Below are 24,327 nucleotides of genomic sequence, written 5' to 3' on the forward strand. Positions count from 1 at the left end.
GATGACCATATATTTGTGAGGGTAAATCCTGTAACTCCTGTAGGAATAGAAATAGCACAAAGGCAGAAGACACACTGGGGGAGATTTACTAACACTGGTGCACACAGAATCTGGTGCAGCTTTGCATAATAACCAATCAGCTTCTAACTTCAGCTTGTTCAATTAAGCTCTGACATTAAAACTTTGAAGCTGATTGGTTATTATGCAGAGCTGCATCAAGTTCTGTGTGCACCGATTTTAGCACTACCCCCCCCCCCCCCCACACACACACACACACACACACACACACACTGTTTTCATGGGGATGAAGGAGTGAATATTGGGACCACAAAATCAATACTTTAAACCTCAATGATGTCATTAGCTTTTACTGTACTGAAAAACTGCATAGTTTAATTTGTTAGTAGACATATCACAGGAAATAAGAGCAGAACAGGTGTCTCCAAAGTGCAGCCCTGGGGCCTGATGCGGCCCCTTGCTTGCCTTTATCTGGCCCTTGGGGCACTATTCGATCCACTAACACCAGAAATGGGGCACAATTCCTGTCAATGACACCAACAATGAAGCACTGTTCCACCCACTGACACCATCAAAAGGGCATGATTCCTCTGACTGACGCCATCAAAAGGGCACAATTACTCCCGCTGATACCATTGATGGGGCATAATTCCTACCATTGACACCAACAATGGGGCACAGTTCCTTCTAGTGATACCAATAAAAGGCCACATATCCTCCCACTGACACAAATGAAAGGACATAATTCCTCCCACTGACGCCAACGTTGAGGCAGAATTCTTTCCATCGATAGCACCAATGGGGCACTATTCCTTCCACTGACATCCATAATGAGGCATTAGTCCTCCCACTGACACCAAAGATGGGGCATTGTTTACTCCCACTGGACGCCAGGACCATTTTAATTCCCAATTGCCCTAGTCCGGCCCCCCTAAAGTCCAAAGGACAGTAAACTGGCCCTTTGTTTAGAAAGTTTGGAGAACCCTGGAGTAGAGGATGAAAACATGTCCCTTTTCAGGAAAGTTTCAGAGTATTTATTGAATGTGAAGTTTAGGTGAAAGGAAGATTAAAAGCATTTTGAGCTCCTTCAATGCCAAATGTAAAGGTGCATATAAAAGACCACCAAAATAATACTAATAGAACACTGTTTGCCACCATCTGCCTAGCTTCCCTTCTAATTTTTTTTTTACTCTCTTACTCTGCCATTTCTATTTCTGTCTCTTAACTTACCATAACCCTACCAAATACATTTGTTATTATTTTCTTCAACAATACAACCTGCTTTCCCATTGTGTGGTGGTATGAAGGTCCATAAAGACATGGATGAGTGAGTTTGGGGTGGAGGAACTTGACTGGCCTGCACAGAGTCCTGACCTCAACCTGATAGAACACTTTTAGGATGAATTTGAAAGGAGACTGCGAGCCAGGACTTCTCGCCAATATCAGTGTCTGACGTCACTAATGCGCTTCTGGAAGAAAGGTCAAACATTCCCATAGACACACTCCCAAACCTTGTGGACAGCCTTCCCAGAAGAGTTGAAGCTGCTATAGCTGCAAAGGGTGGGCCAACTCAATATTGAACCCTACGGACTAAGACTGGGATGCCATTAAAAGTCATGTGCATGAAGAGACAGGCATCCCAATACTTTTGGTAATATAGTCTAGTTCCAGGAATGTGAATACTTCATTATTTCAGTTGGTTCAAGTGTGACATGCCACAACGACAGTTATGTCAGATATGTCAGTTGAATGAAGAAACTGTCAGAATAATGCAAGTAAATAGATTCAAATTATTTGTTCATATGTCAGGTACACACACACACATTCTAGGAGAAATTAAAGCAGAGCTAAACTCATTGATTTAACTGTTTCCTAAAACACTAACTTTCAAGGCATACCATGAATGATAACTGTCACAAGTACTTGTACTCTCAATTAAAATGGCAAGCCCTGAAATGGCAGGTGTCATACCTGATCATGTGTACAGCATGTGACAACTGCAGATCAAACAGAGGCAGCTTCCTTGACTGTACAGGATAGGAGAGTTTAGTTCCACTTCAAAGTGTAGCTTTAAGGCCCGTACACACGTACCGATCGTCGGCATACAAACGTCGGTGGACGAAGGATCTGCCGATTGTACGCGTGTTAGTATGGTGCCTCCGACAGATGTCTGCGCACAATCCGCGGACAAAAGTCTTTCGTGCAAACATGAAAATATTTGTATGCCGACACCAGAACGGACGATTGTTCGCCTGTCAGTACACAATTCGGCCGACAGACCGCAGATTTGCAAGACTGGGCATGCTCAGAAAATAGAAAACACAGGGAAAGTTAACCATTACATGACATCACTTCTGCAGTCGGCGGACAAAATTCTTGTGCTGTCCTTGTGCTGTCTTTGCACTTTTCAGCAGACACCGACATCCCGGGGAGAAAAGAGGAACATTTGTAAGCCGACCATCGGTACGTGTGTACGGGGCTTTAGTCAGAAAATGGAGTACTGCTAGATCACTTCAGCCTGGCCCCATTTTGCAGGTAAAGCTACAGTATCTCACAAAAGTGAGTACACCCCTCTCATTTTTGTAAATATGTTATTATATATTTTCATGTGACAACACTAAAGAATTGACACTTTGTTACAATGTAAAATAGTGAGTGTACAGCTTGTATAACAGTGTAAATTTGCTGTCTGTTCAACATACCTCAACACACACCCATTAATGTCTAAACCGCTGGCAACAAAAGTGAGTATACCTCTAAGTCAAAAATGGGCCCAATTAGCCATTTCCCCTCCCCGGTGTCATGTGACTCATTAGTATTACACGGTCTCGGGTGTGAAAAAAATTGGTGTTATCGCTCTCATTCTCTCATGCTGGTCACTGGAAGTTCAACATGGCACCTCATGGCAAATAACTCTCTAAAGATCTGGAAAAAAAAGAATTGTTGCTCTACATAAAGATGGCCTAGGCTATAAGAAGATTGCCAAGACCCTGAAACTGAGCTGCAGCACAGTGGCCAAGACCATACAGCGGTTTAACAGGCCAGGTTCCACTCAGAACAGGCCTCGCCATGGTAGACCAAAGAAGTTGCATGTGCTCAGCGTCATATCCAGAGGTTGTCTTTGGTAAATAGACAGATGAGTGCTGCCAGAATTGTTGCAGAGGTTTATGGGGTGGATTGTCAGCCTGTCAGTGCTCAGACCATATGCTGCACTTTGCATCAAATTGGTCTGCATGGCTGTCGTCCCAGAATTAAGCCTCTTCTAAAGATGTTGCACAAGAAAGCCCACAAACAGTTTTCTGAAGACAAGCAGACAAAGGACATGGATTACTGGAACCATGTCCTGTGGTCTGATGAGACCAAGATAAATGTATTAGGTTCAGATGGTGTCAAGCGTGTGTGGTGGTAACCAGGTGAGGAGTACAAAGACAAGTGTGTCTTGCCTACAGTCAAGCATGGTGGGGGAAGTGTCATGGTCTGGGGCTGCATGAGTGCTGCCTGCATTGAGGGAACCATGAATACCAACATGTACTGTGACATACTGAAGCAGAGCATGATCCCCCTCCCTTTGGAGACTGGGTTGCAGGGCAGTATTCCAACATGATAATGACCCCAAACACACCTCCAAGATGACCACTGTCTTTCTAAAGAAGCTGAGGGTAACGGTGATGGACTGAACAATGTCTCCAGGCCTAAAACCTATTGAGCATCTGTGGGGCATCCTCAAACAGAAGGTGGAGGAGCGCAAGTCCCTAACATCCACCAGCTCCGTGATGTCGCCATGGAGGAGTGGAAGAGAACTCCAGTGGCAACCTGTGAAGCTCTTGTGAATTCCATGCCCAAGAAGGTTAAGGCAGTGCTGGAAAATATGGTGGCCGCACAAAATATTGACACTTTGGGTCCAATTTGGACATTTTCACTTAGGGGTGTACTCAATTTTGTTGCCAGCGGTTTAGATAATTTCTGTGTGTTGAGTTATTTTGAGGGGACAGCAAATTTACACTGTTATACAAGCTGTACACTCACTTCTTTACATTGTAGCAAAGTGTCATGTCTTCAGTGTTGTCACATGAAAAGATATAAAATATTTACAAAAATGTGAGTGGTGTACTCACATTTGTGAGATACTGTATGTAAAACATTAAAAATAAGTGTCTATACTGTTTAAAATCCAGTTATACACTGTCTCACCCTGCTCTATACACACTCAGTTGCTCTCCATTTTCAGGCACTGCCGAGTGTGTAGAGGCCAATCTGCTGACAATTATAAAGCAGAATTAAATCCTCTTATCCTTTACAGCCAAGGAAGATGCTTCTGTTTGATCTGCAGCTGCTATAATGCTGTACATGTGATCAGTTATGACATCAGCCATTTGGTTTGACAGTTTGGTTGAGGACACATGTAAATGTGATAGTTAGCAATTCCAGCATTCTAGGGATGTAACAGGTTTTTTGAAACCGTTAAACCGATGGGTTTAGTTCTTCTTTACGATTTACTGCTGTTCAGGGGCTCTGGGCTTCAGCAAAATGGCAGCCTCCAGCAAAAAAAACCTGGAACACTGGAGGCAACTTACAGCACACACTAATTTTGGTAGCAAAGCTATATACAGTATGTGGAACTACTTGTTCCTTACTTGCTAAGGAACATTACCTTTTCATCAAGTTGTTATGGGTAAAGTTCCACTTTTCTGCTGTCACTACACCGGTTAATAGCCATATTTATGGCTGAACAACAGGCTTGCACCTGGAGCTGCGACAAATCTTTGCACATCACAAATGCTAACTGGTCGCTTAGCACCCTAATTAGTCAGAAAAAAATGCTGTTTTATGTGACCAATGTCTGTCCATCCATTTATTTTTATCAGCAGGAAGGTAAAAGGGCCGCAGAGGTTTTTTTTTTATTGGCCTCCGTTCTTTTTTATTGTAGTGAGATAATATCAGCTTTGTATGTTTAGTGGAATATACTGCAAGCTTCTCACGTTGGCTTTATTTCCATTCTTTTGAAGGTCATAGCTTGAGTGTTCATTTTAAAATTTGACATGCCCCTATTAGGCTGCCTATATATACAGTATAATAGAGTGGCTAGGGAGAGCACCACAACAATGGCAGTAGAGCCCAGAACTATTTATTTCATCTTAAAAATCCAGGGTAAAAAAGTTGTTTGGGAACAAAGATGGCGGACTTGGAGATGTTTGTAGGTTGCAGACTTCAGCAGCTGGTTATGGAGAACTAATGATGAACCTAGCACCACCTTTACATAACATTATAGATGTTATATGGGAATTTCAGATGCCCAGGCACAATAAGAATGCCCTTAGAGCCTCAAATTTTCAGTAATATACAATACTCCAATCAGTGGTGTATTTTGATTTTGTGCTGCCCTAGGCAAGACTAAAATTGGGCACCCCCCCTTCTTATGTAAATTTGCCCCACTCCTTTTTTAACGGATGTAACCCCCTCCAAAATTAAAGGACTACAAGAGCCCCTGAGATCTCACCAGAGGGGGGGGGGTGTGAGAGGGAATGGGAGAGAGAGAGTGGGGATGAGAGAGAGAGGGGGGGGTGAGGGGGGATGAAAGAGGTGGGGTGAGAGAGAGGGGGGGATCAAAGAGTGAGAGAGAGAGAGGGGGGATGAAAGAGAGGGGGGATGAGAGAGAGGGGGGATGAGAGAGAGGGGAGTGAGAGAGAGGGGGGGGGAAAGGCGGCTCTAGCAACCAGTGGCCAATAGAGTCTCAGGTGGAGGGGGGGCGGCTTTGTTGCTGCCCCCCTGCAAAGTGCCGCCCTAGGCCTGGGCCTTGTTGGCCTAGGCCAAAATACAGCACTGACTCTAATATATACTTCCAACATGGAGAGCAGAGATTTTGGGTAACAGTAGTGAATACGATAGATTTTCTAACTTGTCTGATTAATGTATCTCTTGGAGTCAGTTGGTGTCTGTCTACCACCATATAATAAATTTGTATGTGGAATATGGATGTAGTCTTATGTTTATAGGCTGCTATAGCACTGTGTGCTCTAGACTGCTGCCCACATCGTCCCTCTTATAATTCTCTACTGTTTAAGTATATGTACACATACAATTGGAATGTGATTGTTTTGTCAGGAATTATTCAGAGATTTACATAAGTGTTTAGTAACAATGAAATTTCATTATCAAAAATGTCTATTACCTTCTGTTTCTAAGTCTTTGTAAAATGTGTGTTTCAGCGCCTGGAGAACACAGTACTTAATCCAGACAGTGAAGGTGAAGACCGAATCTTGAGTGTTCGCAGTGGAGAAGGGGAGAGAGACACACTTACTCCTGTCCCGGCGCGCATTCGAGAGATCATCACCCAGAATCTGAGTGACGACTCACCATATAGTAAGTCCAATGGATCACTTCTGCTTCTGATATCTGTTACCAGACCAGAAGGATGGTTTTTAAGGTAGATTTTGCACTGTATGTAAAACATTAAAGCTTGCGTATTTCAATACTGTAAACTTTTATGATTTTATTTTTCTGTAATATTTCCCTCTTATTCTTCTCTTGCCTTCCATGGATGCAGATTTATTATGCTACCATCAGCTGTAAGTAACAAGATCCTTTAACAAGTTAAACAATACCATGGATGCACCCTTCTGATCTGTATTAAAGAGCATGTAAAAGCATAGCTTTTTTGTTTAGTTTTAGATTAGAATGTGGAAGTGTCTGAACTTCTTTTATCTGTGTCCCTGCTGGGGAGCCATCCCCCCCCCCCCTCAATTTGTCCTGATGATGACTGTCACCAAGACAGAGAATGAGGGGGAAACCAACAATTTAGAGTTGTCACCAGAGCAGTACTTGAGGCCAAATGATCCATTGGAAAATGTTCTGGGGAGATATCTCCCCAGCATTGCCAGGTAATACTCAGATAATACTTCTAGATACAGAAGATGTACATGTGGACTGAGGTCATCTTAGAGAAAGAAATTCTTTGTCCAATGAAAAATTATTTTTTTGTAGGTTGTGTGTAACAAAGAGCTTTCTTAAACATGTGAATGTTCAACTTGAGACTGCGAATGACAAGGTGGTGGCTAGGTGTATTCCACTTGATCTAACAAAATGCATTTTAAGGTTCAGCATCTTAGATATATATGTACGGGTTAAACATTTGTGGTTGTGCTAGCAACTTACTCACCCTATCAGTTTTATGTAGATTGTGGATAATTGTCACTGACATGTGTATCTATCTGTTATTTGTATTTTAGCTATTCAATATAATAAAAAAAAACCTATTGGATTAAAAAAGAATGTTAAACTTAAAATATGTTTGTGCATAAAACTAGAAAAAATAGTAAAAAAATAAATTTTCTATTTTTTTTTTTGTTTCAATTTGAAATAAATAAATGTTATGCATTCATTTATCCAACTAGCAGGTAGAGCTCTTGTGTTTTTGTTGTTTACAAAAACCAATAGCTGAAACTGAAATGTACACACATAGAACTGAATCACAAAAGTAGCTCAACACTTATCAGACGTCCATGACTCCCATCTCCTTGGCTAACCTATAGTGCACTGGTAATACTTTGTCATGTATTTAATGTTTATTTCCCTTTAAGGATACTCACTATCTTGTGTCTATGGGTATAGTCTATGGGTAAAAGTTTTTTACTCCCGATATAGCCTCCGGCTATAAAATTAACAACACTAAAATGGAGTCTCTCCCCCTCAATATACCTTATAAGACTTTACACCATCTATTGCATTTGTTTCCCTACTCTTGGAAATCCTTTACGCTAAAATATCTTGGTGTTAATCTTACACCATTCTACAATACTCTTTACAAAGCCAATATGCTCCCATTATGTACCTCTATTAAGCCTTTGCTTACTAAGTGGATAACTGACAAGATTTACCTGTTTGGACATATAACTACTATTAAAATAGTGGTCTTACCTAAATTCCTCTACTTTCTTGAGACGTTGCCCATTCATATCCGGTCTTCACACCTTAAGAAGCTCCAAACTGACCTGCTAATTTTTTTTCCAAATTAAAAAAGACACTGGATCCCTAAATTTGCCCTCTGTTCACCCTGGGATGAAGGAGGCCTTGCATTCCCGAATGTTGTAGTTGTTGTAAAGTAATACCTGGCAGCCCAGCTATGCTCTCTCACCTCTTGGTATACCCTCAATAACTAAAACCGCTGGACAGAGGTTGAGAAACTGTGTCTGGCTTCTGTCCACCCAAATTCTGTGTTGTGGGGTATCAATGTCCCACTCAGTACTTCCTGCCTGTTGGGACCTATATCTCTCCTGCACACCCTGTGGCAGCACGCCAAGAAGCTCTACCCCCTTAACTCTTCATTAGCAACCTCTTTTATATTTGCGCCTAATATCCCTGACAGCTTGACCTCACAGATGTCCCACTTTTGGATGAAAAGGGCCTTGTTTCATTTTGGTCAACTGGGGGGATGGTAGAACTAGAACCATGCTGACCTACCAGGACTTGCAGGATGCTTATGCTGTTTCCAGGCAGGTTTTCTTTAGCTATTTACAAATTTGCCACTATGCGCAATCCCTCACTAGCACCCTCCAAGTGTTTAAACCAATAGTGTTTGAAAGAATGTGTCTAGAAGGCCCATCCTCTAAGGGAATGATCTTCATGGTTTATAAACCCCTCATTTACAAAAGTGTTTGACACAGTTCCCCCCACATGGCTAATGTGTAAGGTAAAGTCTACAGGCTTGGAAAAATCAGTTTGTAATAGGATAGAAAACTGGCTAAAAGACCATATTCAGGGAGTAGTAGTTAATGATTCATACTTTGAATGGATTAAGGTTGTTAGTGGTGTACTCCAAGGTTCAGTGTTGGGACCCTTACTATTTAATATATTTATAAATGTTATAGGATCTGGGATTAAGAGTACAATTTCAGTCTTTGCAGATGACACCAAGCTATGCAGTGGAATAACATCCTTTCAGGATGTCTCTAACTTACAAGCCGACCCCAATGCACTGTTTAATTGGGGAACTGTGTGGCAAATGAGATTTAATGTTGATAAATGTAATGTTATGCCCTTGGAGGCTAAGAATATGCATGCATCATACAAACATGGTGGAGAAGGATCTGGGTGTTCTGGTAGATCATAAACTTAATAATAGCATACAATGCCAAGCCATGATTTCCAAAGCCAGCAGAATCCTTTCTTGTTTTAATAGAGGTATGGAAGAGAGAGAGAGAGAGAGAGAGATCATTTGCCCCTGTACAAATCATTTGTAAGACCTCATCTGGAATATGCAGTCCAATTTTGGGCATCAGTTCACAAAAAGGATATTGGGGAACTGGGGAAACTGAATAGAAGGGCAACCAAACTGATAAGAGGCATGGATGAGTCTTGCTATCAGGAAAGATTGGTGGAACTGAATATATTCTCTCTTTAGAAGAGGAGATTATGGTACGATATGATCAACATGTATATAGTAAATACATACAGTAGGTGGTCAATATAGTGAACTTGGTGTAGAGTTATTCACTTTAAGGTCATCACAGAGGACAAGGGGGCACTCTTTTTGTGTCTGGAGTAAAAGAGATTTAGGCCCGTTTCACACTAGCGGACCGTTCAGATCCGCCTGTCAATTTTTCAGGCAGATCTGAACGGATGCCCCATGCATCTCTATGGGGCATCGGATGTCAGCGGAGACATGTCCGCTAACATCCAATCCGGTCTGTCAAATCTGAACGGATAGAAACCCTATTTTCCATCCGTCCAGCGGATCGGATGGAATCGGATGAGAATGAACAGGCGGTTCGTTCTCATCCGATTCCCCCATAGAGAACAGCGGGGACCTGACAGCTCTGTCTCCGCACACAGCGCAGAGACGGAGCTGCCATCTGCCTGCTCAGCAGGGGATCGGTGAACAGTAATAGCTGTGAAAATGTGGAACAGACTCCCTCAAGAGCTGGTTCTGGCTAACTCAGTACAGATGCTTTAAGGAAATGCCTGGATTCTTTCCTAAATGCACTAGGGATCGACCGATCATCAGCAAAGCCGATTATCGGAGGGCCGATATTAGCTTTTGCCGATATATCTGTATCGGCCCCGGAACTGGCCGATATTACCGATATATCAAATATTGCTCATGTAAGGGTAAAATGATGTCACATAGCATAATTCCGTTTACAAATGTTATTGAATATGCCACTGACATATGTAAAAAAGATATAAGCAATTCCACATTAGCAAATCTGCTGGCAGACCGGTATCTCTCACCCACTTGGCGTAAGTGATACCCGGGTGATACAGCTCCGTTCAGCATCCACTCAATACCACTCCCTCCCTCACCCGCTTCATCTCCCACCCACCTGATCCCACTCCGTCTCTCACCCACTTGCCGTAAGTGACACCCGGGTGATACCGCTCCATCTGGCATACGATCTCGGAGGTCACGTGGTCTCGGCATGACCACGTGATCTCCGAGATCGCATGCCGGACGGAGCAGTATCACCCGGGTGTCACTTACAGCAAGTGGGTGAGAGACGGAGCGGTATCGGGTGGGTAGGAGACGGAGCAGGTGAGAGACGGAGCAGGTGAGAGACAGAGTGGGTGAGAGACGGAGTGGTATTGAGTGGGTGCTGGACGGAGCGGTATCACCCAGGTATGACGTACGGCAAGAGGGTGAGAGATACTGATCTGCCAGCAGATCTGCTAATGTGGAATTGCTTATATCTTTTGTACATATGTGAGTGGCATTTTTAATAACATTTGTAAACGGAATTATGCTATGTGACATCATTTTACCCTTACATGAGCATCACCACCTAATGGTTGGAGGAGGAGAAGACTAGTCTCGGACCCTGACATAGGATGTACAAAATTTCGGCCCATATCGGCCGATACCGATACTTTGTGACCAATATATTGGTATCAGCTCTGAAAAAATCATATCGGTCTATCCCTAAAATGCACATAATATAACTGGATACTAATATTTATAGGTAAAGTTGAAGGATTTTTTCCCCTGCTGGAGAAAATTGGATTGTGCTTTATTGGGGTGTTTTTTTTGCCTTCATCTGGGTCAACTGTGGGTATTGGATAAGGTATAGGGAGGTTTTCTATTTGAGTGTGTTGGTTTTCTGTTTTTTCTTTGTTGGTTGAACTGGATGGACTTGTGTTTTTTTTCAACCAGATTAACTATGTAACACTTTCTATTTCCATGCCACCAGCGGCTCAGCATGGCTATAAGCAAAAGTGGAAGCAGGCCTTGGGGGAAGAGCTGATCCTAAAGACGTGAAAACATGTATGGTCCCAAAAGCCTCCAAAAGCTCCATATGTACCTTCTATAAAGAAAACCAGTATAAGATTCTCTTTCACTGATATCAACCCCAGACCTGCTTTACTCTATATATCCCTCCACTGACCCCCTTTGCTGGCAATTCAAAAAGGATCCTGGCAAAATGGACCACATCTTACGGTCCTGATCATTGATAGCCCCCTACTGGCAGATGGTCCACTCCTTAATCCACTCCATCTTTGAAACCTGGATCCCTTTTAATCCTAAAACCTTCCTCCTGGGTCTCCCTCCTCAATCCTTTTGAAAACTTTCTAAAAAATCCTTGCACAGGTACAGTGCAGCGCAGTGCTTGGTTGCTCTCAAATTGAAGAAACCAAAGCCCCACTCCTTTGATTTAACTGCACTTGAGGATCCGAAATTTGAAGAGGAATACCTGACTGCTTCCCTAAATGATTCATTAGACACTTATAACCCAGTTTGGTGAACTCTGGGACCTTCTGGGGGCTTCCCCTGTCTGACTCACCCTTGGTTGCTGTGGGACGTGCGTGGATGGTGACTTCAGATTTTGGTTGGGCCCTGAAGCAGGTGGACTTTCTCTTATCCCCTCTCCATCCCTTCCTCTTTTTTTTTTTCTCCTTTCCTCTTATCCTTTTGTACTCCTCTACTTCACTTTTGTACTTAGTACAGTGTCCATTGGTATGCAGCTGCGTACCTCAGCGTGGATAAGACTTATTTGTGATTATGTAATCTCTTCTCTTCTTCTTGGCGGCAAAACTGATGATCTTATTCTAGGTAACCTACTGCGTGCCCTGGCTTAAGGTTTACCTACTGTTTTTTAATTCAATTATCTGTGTGATAGAACCTGTTGCGCTTTAGCAATTTGAATGTCATGTAATTCTTTTTTTTTTTGTACGTTGAAAAACTAATTTTCTAAACTAAATAATAACTAAAAAAAATTGTCAGTCCCCCCCCAAAAAAAAGTCAATTTCTGTTAATTGTCCTGTTTCTTTAGGCTTCCCAGACATATCAACTAACATAAGTCTGAAGGAGGAGAACAGATCTCTGCAAGATGAGTTATTTCGATCCAAAGACCTGCTGGCACTAACCCGTTCTGAGCGTGATGACCTCACCATCAAGAACCATGCACTCAACGAAAAGGTAACCAGGATCAGACCATGCATGGACATAAAGACCTTGACTAGGGCAAAGAATATCACTTGGCATTGCACCCTGTCTGCGCCATCAGCAGTGAACACTTTTGATTCAGAATGCTAATGAAAGTATTTCCAGCTACATGAGGTCACAATGCCTGGGGATTGTTGTGATTATAATCACATTGTATCCCTATTTTATACTGTCACATGGTGTTAGAATTAATTGGCATGGGCATGAGTACACCAGGAGGGAGTGTCAGAGTCACTAAAGTCAGAGGGTCCTTTGCACTGTGGTCCTGTGAGTTTATTATAATGAAATGCTGACATATAACAGGGCTTGCATACCTCTGAGCAGGGCTACAGTCTCTTTTCCTTAAAATATTGACTGCGCACCTTCATTGTACACTCTTGCAGGAATAGACTGCCAAATGAACCAATGAGCCCCCTGATCTACAATTTACAGGCTCAGATTCATGGCCAGTCAAGAAAAAGCAAGCAGGGAGGGCGTGCAGGTGGATGTGACAAATGTCAGAGTGAAAATTAGAGGTGTTTAGCAGTTTGGAGTCACTTTATAGTGTTAATTTTTGACTGCAGCATAACTATACCCTTAGTACAGTAAAGACGTACCTACATTTGTATACATTTAGTACAGTTTAAAGCAATAACCAAGTTTCTTTCACAGTGCCATCTGAATGTCATACTCATCTTGGCTCAAGCAGAGGCTAACATTTCTGTTTGTGTGCTGTGTCAGCCTTTGGCAGCCTACTACAAGCCAACAAACACAGTGACAGCAGGGTCCTTGACTGCCTTGTGACCTTGTCCCTGAGAGCAGAACTTGCATCATTACCTCCAGCTGCATCCCTCCGCTCCCCCCACAGGGCCACATTCCCACCTTCCCGAGCAGAATTAACGCTCTCTCATAACAGCACTAAATAAACTGTCTGGCTGTTAACAACCCAGTGGGAGCATTGCCCTCCCCACAAGCACTTTCCCAGGGACGTGTGATCTCCGACTCCTATCCCTTCCCCCCATAGATCCCTTCTAGCTGCACAAGAGACGTCAAGCTTTCACACTTTCAAAAAGAAATGCTTCTATAGTGACACATTTTATTGGACAACATAAATATTTCTCCATGGATTTTGTTCAGCACGAATGTTTTATATCAGATTGAGAGCTGTCAAGTTAATTATTATTCTCAAACAGTTTTAGTGCCATTTAGCCACTAATTGAACCCCTTAACTATGTTTCTGTATCCTCTGGAACAAAAAGATCAGTGTATATTGCCTGTTTTAAAGGTCATATGTTTAAAAGGACACTTTTTGCTGCAAATTGGCTCAGTGGTTTTAGGGCGTATGCTTTAAAAAAAAATTTAAAACCAACTATAAAGATCACCCCGTCTGTACCTGAGCTTTAAAACTGTGGCAGCATCATGCTAATGGCGCCAGTCAGTTGCTGGCTTAATATCAAAATTGGCTTAACTGGATCTAAACGTATGAATACACTGAAATAAAAAAAATGCATACAGCTATTCTGAAACACTTGGTGAGGAGGGGTTTGGCAACAATAGATACCTAGCCAGACTGTAAACAGATCCAGTTTTCAATAGGTCATGCAACCAAAGATCTCCAATCAGTTTATTTAGGGTTCTTTTTACATTTTATGTCATGCATGAGTGAAAACTCCAGTTGCTGATTGCAACTAATCATTTTCCTATTACAGTGCCTGTAACATTCTAAACATATTGTGGGAACCCTGGTATAATTCCAAACATTTGTGATTTTAGTTTCAAATATTTTATTGAGTTTTTCAAACATCAAAACAAAGAAACAAAAAACAAGCTCGCGGGCGCAGCCGCTGAGCCGATGTTGGAAGATATGTAACATGTAGAAGAGCATAGTCATAAAGCTTTACTGTGCAAAGAGGAAGGTATTATGACTTAAGCAACATTTCCATACAAACAATAATGCATAATGAGCAAACTATCAACAGGAGTCAAGACAGGAATCATCCGCTCTGGGAGGGGGGAGAGGGGATGGGTGGGGAGGAGAGGGAGTGAGATGGAGCAGGGGGGACCGCGGTGGAGGCAACAAGAGGGCCGCGGCCCTCGCACCACCTACGCCACGGGCCCCAAAGACTTTCAAAGGTTTCGTAGGATGGAGTTCTCAGTGCCAGGAGTCTTTCGTATTGGTAGTTGAGCTGTACCTGTGAGATCACTTCGGACGGATTAGGGGGTGAGGAGGTGCGCCAGTGTCTAGCGATGACCAGCGTGGAGGCTAGCAGTATATGGGAAACTAACGTGCATTGACATTTGTGATTTTAAATACAGCACAATATCTGCAAATGGTGATGGTATACAAATCTTAAAATTTTTGATTGACCAGCAATGATATTTCAGCTATGGCTGTAAGTAATGTCCGATAAAACTGAGTGGCATATCCTGAGCAGATTCTGACTACATTGCGCAACATGGAAGTGTTTGGTAGGCTTTTTAGTGCGATAAAACAAGACAACCAGCGACTAGAGCAATATACTTATACCTCTCAGGATTCCTACATTCATCTTATTTCAGTTCACCTTCATTAAACACTGCCAGACTGTGATGAAGGGGACCCTATTAAAACCCAATATACTTTGTTCTTTTATGATATATAAAGATTAAATCTTGTCTACATGTTCTGACTTTTTCCTCTTTCCACAACTAGTCCTCACTTAAAGGGGAACTTCATCCAAAAGGAAAAGTTCCACTTCATGTCCTCCTCCTCCCCCTCCTTTACCACATTTGGCAAATTATATTTTTTGGGGGGGAGTAGGTACCTGGTTTTAATAGGTACCCTTTCCCACTTCCACTCTGAACACTTAGGGCTCCCCTCTCTTTTCTCGCAGCCTTCTGGGACACATCACAGGTTCCAGGAGGCTGCGGTACCATTCACAGAGTGCAGCACAGCTCACGCATGCACAGTAGGAAGCCGGTGTTCTGGCAAAAAATACAACTTGCCTAGAACTCCAACCACTTCACTTCCGATGACTCTACAGCAGGAATAATTGGAGATTGCGACCACTTGGTGTTTTCACAGAACACCGGCAGCCTATACACTCTGGTACACGCTATAATTGATGGACATTGTTAGTCCACCCACTAGTTGTTGACGGCTTGGAGGCGGCCATTTTGTTGGTTACTAGCGGGCGGACTAAAAATGTCCACTCATTATAGCGTGTACCACCAGTTCTGTGAAAAAACCAAGTGGTCAAAATCTCCAATTATTCCTTCTGTAGAGTCAACAGAATTGGCGTGGTTGGTGTTCTCTGCAAGTTAGAGTTTTCGGCAGAACACCGGCTCTTAAGCTGCAATTAGTCAAAGCTGGCTTCCCATAGTAAACATGCCCGCAACGGGGACCCGAAGACTAGCGACATACCAGCCCAGGTAATGACAGCGCTAAATCCATGGACATGTAAGTGTCCTTTTATTAAAAAGTCAGCAGCTACGGTATTTATAGCTGCTGACTGTTCATTTTTATTTTTCTTTCTAGGGTGAAGATCCTCTTTAAGTCCTTCTTTTTACTCTCTTATATTAAGAGTCAGTCGAAAGGTGTCAGCTACACTGGTACTCATTAAAAAGGTGCCCCCTTACATTGGTGGTCATTGGAAAGATGCCCCCTATGCTGGTGCTCATTAAAAAATGCCCCCCACATTGATGGTGGGTGTAAAAGTTCCCTCTTAATGATGGTCAGTAAGACTTCTTATACTGGTGGTCAGTGAAGGAGACCCCCAGCTGGGGTTAGTGGGAGAAGTGCCTCTGTAGATTGGTGGTCTGTAGAAAGAATGCTACATTTAGGGTCTGTGAAAAGAATGCCCTTACATTGGTGGTCATTGTAGTCCTACCTTATATTCATGGTTAGTGGTAGGAATTCCCCTTACATTAGTGGTCAGTGGAAAGAGTTTTTCCCATAAGGAAAGCTAAAAATATCATTGGTGTCAGTGGTTACTTACATTAGAAACGAGAGGAGAGGCTTCACTGGCTCTATGTCTGTGGCTCTGCTAAATCATGGTGCCAGAACAATGCACGCATTATCAGACGGTAGTTTCATCTGCTACTGCTCAAAGAACCCTTGTAATCTCTAGAGCACGTGTGTCAAACACAAGGCCCGCAGGCCAAATCCGGCCCACCAGACCATTTCATGTGGCCCTCGCACCCAGGGCTTTTTTTTTTTCTCAGCCGGTACTCTGTACTTGCACTCTGTACACATTGCTCCCCTGAATTCTGCAACTAGCGCACCCTTGAACTCTGCACCCAGCGCATCCCTTAACTCTGCACTCCTGGTATTTATTGCCCCATTAAGATCCTCCCACTGTTAATGAAACTTAGCCCTATCCACCATTGGATGCAATTTGGAGGCGTAGGGGTTGGGGGCGTGGCTTAGTTCCTACACCTATTTTGAGAAGCAAAGGCCTTGATAAATTGATATAGTCTGGCCCTTTGAGGGCAACCATAAAGCTGATGCGGCCCACAAAGAAATTGAGCTTGACACCCCTGCTCTAGAGGAACTCTAGTGTTCTTGAGCAATCCAATTGTATAGGGCTGCTGTAGCTATTCTTAGGATAATGCATGCTGCATTATAGATGAACAGTTATGTTTTATAAACAAATGTTCTATCAGGCACTGTGAGCAGACCTGCATACTTAAATTGACAGGTCTGGCGGTCCTGTGATTGGACAATGCAAAAGCAGCATGAGTGTGGTAACAATAACATTTCGAAAATATCTGCGTGCAATGACTTTTTCTGACAATTGCCCTTACTCAGCACATCAGAAACACTGTTTATTGTAATCCATTTCCAGATGTACACAATCCAGAGGTCTGTCTATACACAATTCAGAAGGCTGTCACTGTTGCCTGTATTTGAAATAATGCTGTCATTGTGCAGGACAAATATTCCTACAAACAGTTGACTTCCAGATGATTTGCAGGAAACATCCTCTATGCAGACTAAAATGTCTATTAATGCAAAAAAAGAGATTTAACAATATACCACTGTGCTACATAGCGAACAGTGAAAAAAAAGTAATATAATTATTTAATAGGATGAAGATTTTACATTTTATTTGTTGTATATTTTTCAGTGACATTTTCTTTAATGCACGATGCATTTTCAGTGTTTTAGGTCTAGTGACTATATTCAACATGTTTTCAGAGAAACAACAAAAATGTTCTATCAACAAGAAAATAAAATAACAAGCCAGTTATGCCTTTTTATCCCAGTACTTCACGTGATTGAGTCAAGTTGATGTGATTCCCTGGGGACCAGTTACTCCATACAGTGACTTGCTCATTCAGCATTCATGGAACTAAAAGGATAGTGAGTTAGCATTGCCTTATAACAGGGGCCACAGTGTGTGAGCAACAGAATTCTCTCTGGAGCAGCCACTCCTAGAGATCACTTCCAAATGTTGCATGAATAAATATTAAACATTTTGCCATGTGTTATTCTGTTTACATAGTACATATAGGGGAATGCTTACAAAAGATTCAAATCATATACAGTGTATATATTGCACCATTTGTTTCATGAGAATTTGAACTTACAATATAGAGCTGCCTTTTCTTGGAGTCACTATAGACCTGGTGCTATCTCCTATTTTCCATAAAGGGGATGCCAAAGAAAAAACTTTCCTTAAAAGGTCACTTAACACTTTATGGTAATACCAGAGCGTTAGATCACCTAATCGTTTCTTATGTGTGTGGGCAACTTTGGCAGGAAATTATTGGTGCCTGAGTTCCTGGGTCTGCTCGTTTGCCATAATAGGTAGAATTCCCACTACCCTTGTTGGATTCCTAATTTATTTTACAGTACGGTAAATAAAAAAAGATCAGTGAAAATTCCAAAGTGAGTTGAAATACCCAGGAGCCAGGGCCAGGCATTATGGCACAGATCTTACTACTAAGTCCTCATGCACACAAGACATTTTTACAGCTGCTTTTACCAGTGTCAGACATTTTTTTTTTGCAGCTTAAAAACGCCTCTCCATTTTATTCTATGGCCTCATGCAGACACAGGCTTTTAGGAGCTGTAAGTGGCATAGGCGTATTCAAGCTGCAAAAAAACCCAGGGCCAGCGCGTTCCAAGGACCGGCATTACAGCTGTAAAAACATCTGACGCTGCTAAAGGCTGATTAACCGACTTGTGGTGTGACTTCTGCTCTGAGGATCTTAACCACTTCTGGACCGGAAGGTTTTGCCCTCTTAATGACCAGGCCATTTTTTGCGATTCGGCACTGCATTACTTTAACAGACAATTGTGCGGTCCTGCCACACTGTACCCAAATAAGATTGATGTCCTTTTTTCTCACCAATAGAGCTTTCTTTTGGTGGTATTTGATCACCTCTGTGATCTTTATTTTTTGCGCTATAAACAAAAAAAGAGAGACAATTCTGAAAAAAAAAAATATATATTTTTCACATTCTGCTATATAACATCCCCCCTCCCCCCCCAATTTTTGATCCTTTTAGACCAATTTGTATTCTGCTACATATTGTTGGTAAAAAAAATTCACAATAAACGTATTTTGATTGGTTTGCGCAAAAGTTATCGCGTCTACAAACTAGGGGAAAGATTTCTGTCATTTTTATTTGTTTTATTTTGTTTTACTAGTAATGGCAGCGATCTGCGATTTTTAGCGGGACTGCCACATTGCGGCAGACAGATCAGACCCCTAACTGACATTTTTGACAATTTTGGGGGGACCAGTGACATTACTACAGTAATCAGTGCTACAAATATGCACTGTACTGTAATAATGACATTGGCAGGGAAGGGGTTAACATATTATTTTATTATTTTACTTAATAAAATAAAAACGCACTACTGCTTTAGTAAATCAACCCCATCAGTGTCATTGTATCACCTGCATACTTCAGTGATATAATTGGTTTCTTGTGATTTCTGTCTTCCACCAATGCACAATGATGTTGCTGTCTATGGGATACCCACAAAATCAGAGCAGTACAGCAGGATTCTGCTATTTATGTATACATATCAGATACCTACACATTTTTGCTTAATCTTTTTAAATACATTGTGAAGTTGCATTTTTTACTGATACTGCCAATAAAGATTTGTATTCCGTGATTTAGATATGTTCATTTTGCAAATGTGTTTATCTTCTGTGCACCTCTTGACAGCTGGAACAGATGATGAGATCTGGAGAGAGTGAAACAGTTTCAGAACTGAGAAGACGCTTCCAGGAAGAGGAGATGGCTTATAAACGTAAATTGGCTGCCTACCAGGAGGGGCAGCAGAGGCAAGCTCAGCTAGTACAAAGATTGCAGAATAAGGTATGCCACATATATATATATATATATATATATATATATATATATATATATATATATATATATATATATATATATATATATATATATATATATATTATTTATCTTTTTAATTATTATTATTTTATTGAACCTTAACTTCATATTTGGGTGTATATTGATTTGACCAACATTAACGATTATGCTAAGATGACATGGTAATCATGATGAGATATAAGATCAGCCATTTTGATGGGATGATTGGTTGTAATGAAGAGAAAACTGACAATCATGAGGAAGAGTTATGATGAAGAGTTTATGGAGTATTGGCAATCATGATAAAATGGTAGCAGATTACCAGAGTACCACATATGATGGAAAAATAGATAACATGTAGTCATGATAAATTTATAGAGGCTCAGTACACATGATGTGTTTATGGGAAGTTAGTAATTATGCCTTGTAACCACAATGAAAAAATATGGAGTTAGTATTGAAGATAAATGTTGTCAGTACTCAAAATTATAATGGAAAATCTTTTTAACAACTGGTACAGATCTTCTGCAGGTCCAGACTGGCTGTCCTTGCTCTTTTCCCCCACTCCACCCTCACTATATTCTCTGCTACTTCTTTTGGGGCCCACATCACTGCTCATCAGCCCTTGGGTGGTAATTGATGAGGTAACTCCTGAGCATGCTGGGAATGAGCCTGGAATTACATTGCATGGTGAATGTATACAGAAAATACCAAATTGTTTGATGTCCCAGAAATAAGTTTTTTGGCCCAGGAGAATTTGCATGTCTCTTCTGACAAAAATAAAAAAACTCTAACTCCAAGCATTTTTCTTTTGGGACTTCAGTTCCACTTAAAACAAATGTTTTGGCTTGCCCATCAACTTATAGTATGTTTGCAGATATGTGGACTTCCAGGTTCCCTGACACCCTGCATTGTTGGTGGACATGCACATTGGTATAAACCACAGAAATACAGAAAGGAGCACCATACTAAAAAGAGATAATATGTTGGTAAAAATGCATTTTTAGGGGCAACACCACTTAAACATAAAACATAGTCATAATGGTAAAAAATGATGTCTAAATATGCAAATGAGTATATGCAGTACCACAAATTCCAGAACATCAGATAATGACAACAAACTTGTAACATTAACTTCAGTTGTCTCTATTGAAATGTCAAAGGATACACATTATATACATAGTAAAACATCAAATAAAGAAAGTATACTATCAAGAGGTTGTGTTTGGTAAAAAGTTATTTATTTGATACCTCCATCCCGGTTGACATGTAAAAGAATTACCAATGTCCAAGTGTACATTGGAAGAAAAAAGAGGGCTTAGTGGGACTTTGATGGTATCATACTCAATTCATATAAGACTAGGTAAGTATAAAAATCAAAAATACTTTATTAATTTTTCCCTTTAAAAGTCAAAAAAATTTATATTTTGACAATTGACATAATATTATTAAATGTTTTTTGTATGTCTGATAATATTATGTCAATTGTCAAAATATATATTTTTTTGACTTTTAAAGAAAAAAAATAAAGTATTTTTGATTTTTATACTTACCTAGTCTTATATGAATTGAGTATGATACCATCAAAGTCCCACTAAGCCCTCTTTTTTCTTCCAATGTACACTTGGACATTGGTAATTCTTTTACAAATAAAGAAAGTAAATATATAATCCAAACATATATTACATTGCTTCAAAAAGAAAATGTGCAGAAAAGTACTGAAAATTTGGCTACTGAAACAGGAATATTTGGCCACTAGAGCAAGTACTTATTTATTATATTTATTATATGTTTACATTAAGCCAGAGAGTTATGACCATTGTTCCAATGGCAGAAACATTTAAGTTGTTTTACTCTAACCTTTTCAGTGTTCCAAAAGGGAACATCCGCCCCATCTTGGATCGGATTTCAATGTCTTCATTTGAGTTCAAACGTTTTTCATGGAATCTATCAAGCCTGTTATAGCCTTCCTTCATTAGAAATACATTCTAGCCTCTGTGGAGGCATCAAGGACATGTACTTGCATGTCCCCATTTCTCCAATGCATCAACATTATCTCCATATTGCTGTAGGAGCTCAACACTACCAGTTTGTAGCCTCAGGATTTCGTCTATATTCTATATTCCAATTGTATAACATAGTGTTGGCACCTCTGGCAGCCCTTACAACACTCCCTTGGTATTAACATTGTGGGATACCTATAAAATCTATTAAGAGAGCAGCCATTACAGATTCTGACTGACAATATAATACAAACGATAGACATTAAAAAGGTTTGGTTGGATCCTGATTCCTCAGGATTCAAAACTGTAGCCAATACATTGCTTCAGAATTTGGATGGATGGCATTCTGGTGATTCTCCAAACTCGGCCCAGTCAGATTTGGCACAAACTTTTAGCAGACACCAGTCAGATGTGGCACAAACTTTTGGCAGACACCAGATACCTAGACAAGTATGTTTTTTTCGGCTCGTCCAAGACAGCCTATTAAACCCATTAGGGATATACATACAAGATTATGTTCCTTGTTTCCTTAACTTCTGAAGCTGTGTGTCTGAGCTGGTGGCCTTGTGCTGTACAGAGCCCTATTTGGTTCTACACAAGAACAAGGTGGTATTAAGGCCTAGAGCTTTGTTTTTCCTAAGTTGGTTTCAGCATTTTGTCTCAACCAGGACATTGTTCTTCTGTCCCTCTGCCACCCATACTTCAAAAAGGAGATTTCTCTTCTCTGTCTCAAAGTTGTTCATGCTATGCATTCTTAAGGGCCATACACACTATAAGATTTTCTGAAGACTTTTTCCTTCAGATTTACCTTTTCTATGTAGTGCAATGGCCTGCCTGATTGCATACAAATGGAAAGTGTTTAGGTTTGACCTCATATTATATGGTTTTGGTAAGTCTAAAGGAAAAAGTCTTCAGAAAATCTTATAGTGTGTATGGCCCATTACCTTTTAATCACTGCTGCCATTAGAAAGACTGATTCTCTTTTTGTTATCCCTGATAGTCCCTGCAATGGGGAACCGGCTTCTCGCTCTACAATTTCTTGACAGCTCAGACAGATCATTGTTCACGTTCATGGTGTTAAGGACCTTTTCTTTTCTAAGTGCACTCTACTAGATCTGCGAGTGCTTGTTGCGTGTTTCAGGCAACCATGTTCCTGATTTTAGGACAGCCACCTGGACTTCTATTCATATGCTCTCTAAGTTTTACCAGGTATTGAATCCTGGGAGACAGGCAACTAACCTTTTTACAGAGAGGGGCCAGTAATGACAATCCATTTATTCCTCCTGTTCCAGAATTCCTTAAAATATGTATAGTTGTTACCCAATAAAGGCTTGTTCTAACACTAATTGCCAAATTTGCAGGTCTTACAATACAAGAGTAAATGTGGAGAACTGGAACAGAAGCTCCTTGAGAAAACTTCAGAGAGTGAGCAGCAGAGACTGTCAGTAAGTATGCAATGGAGGCTGTTTTTTTGCAAATGAAGATCCATGTTTGTAATGATCATATTAACCAGTCAGAATCCTCTTATTTAGCTGCATCTGACAATACAAATTCTTTTTAGGCTTGCAGTTGTTAAAAAATTAAGCCCAAAATTCTAATCAAAATAAAACACTTCTAAAATAAAAGTATGATAAATCCAGCAATTAGAAATCAGTGTCATATTTATGTCCTCCTTTGAAACTAACACTCATATACAGAATACTGCAAAATACCATGTAAGTAAAAAAGCAGGTAGTGCCTGGTCATTGGCCTTTTAATGTTTATTGTGAGGAAGGGGGAAGGTTTATCGTGGGGATTGTACAATCAACAGACTTGATTACTGCACTGTAAATATTGTATTAGCAGATTCTGAGGGAGGTTACCCCTTCATGACTAAGCCTTTTTCTGACACATGTTGCTTACAAGTTCAAATCCGTATTTTTTGCTAGAAAATTATTACAACCCCCAAAAATTATATATATTTTAGCAGAGACCCTAGAGAATAAAATGGCGAACATTGCAATATTTTATGTCACACTGTATTTGCGCAGCTGTTTTTCAAATGCAAATTTTTTTGGAAGAAATACACTTTTACGAATTTAAAAAAAAAAAAACAGTAAGTTAGCCCAATATTTTGGTGTAATGTGAAAGATGATGTTACGCCAAGTAAATACATACCTTACATGTCATGCTTTAAAATTGCGCACACTTGTGGAATGGCGAGAAACTACGGTACAAACTATGGTACGTAAAAATCTCCAATGGTGATGCTTTAAACATTTACGGTTACCTGTTTAGAGTTAGGCCCCTTTCACCCTTATGGGACCTAAAAGTCACGCGATTATGCCGCGATTTTGCCTGGACTTGAAGCAATGCCTATGTCTATGGACCTCAAAGCGCATTAAAATCGGCCCAAAGTAATGCAGGGACTACTTTGAAGTCTTTGCGACTTGAAGTCGCACAAATATGAACGGTACTCATTGGAAATCATGGGGAACGACTTGTCATGTGACTTTGCAGTCCCAAGTCCCAGAACAAGTCGCACAAGTGTGAAAGGGGCCTTACAGAGGAGGTCTAGTGCTA

The 24,327-nt window shown here is 40.9% G+C and overlaps 1 protein-coding gene across 1 annotated transcript in view; it reads left to right on the plus strand.

The window, feature by feature from the left end:
* LOC309551030 (uncharacterized protein) overlaps positions 1–24,327 on the plus strand; it is a 181,951-nt gene that overhangs the window by 28,721 nt on the left and 128,903 nt on the right. The window contains exons 2-5 of the mRNA XM_082251472.1: positions 6,225–6,378; positions 12,279–12,424; positions 19,598–19,750; positions 23,127–23,210. Coding sequence (XP_082107598.1) covers positions 6,225–6,378; positions 12,279–12,424; positions 19,598–19,750; positions 23,127–23,210 — 537 coding nt within the window. The remainder of the gene's footprint in view (positions 1–6,224; positions 6,379–12,278; positions 12,425–19,597; positions 19,751–23,126; positions 23,211–24,327) is intronic.

The sequence above is a fragment of the Pelophylax lessonae genome (assembly GCF_965119305.1).
Source record: "Pelophylax lessonae genome assembly, chromosome: 3".
NCBI classification, from domain to species: Eukaryota; Metazoa; Chordata; class Amphibia; order Anura; family Ranidae; genus Pelophylax; species Pelophylax lessonae.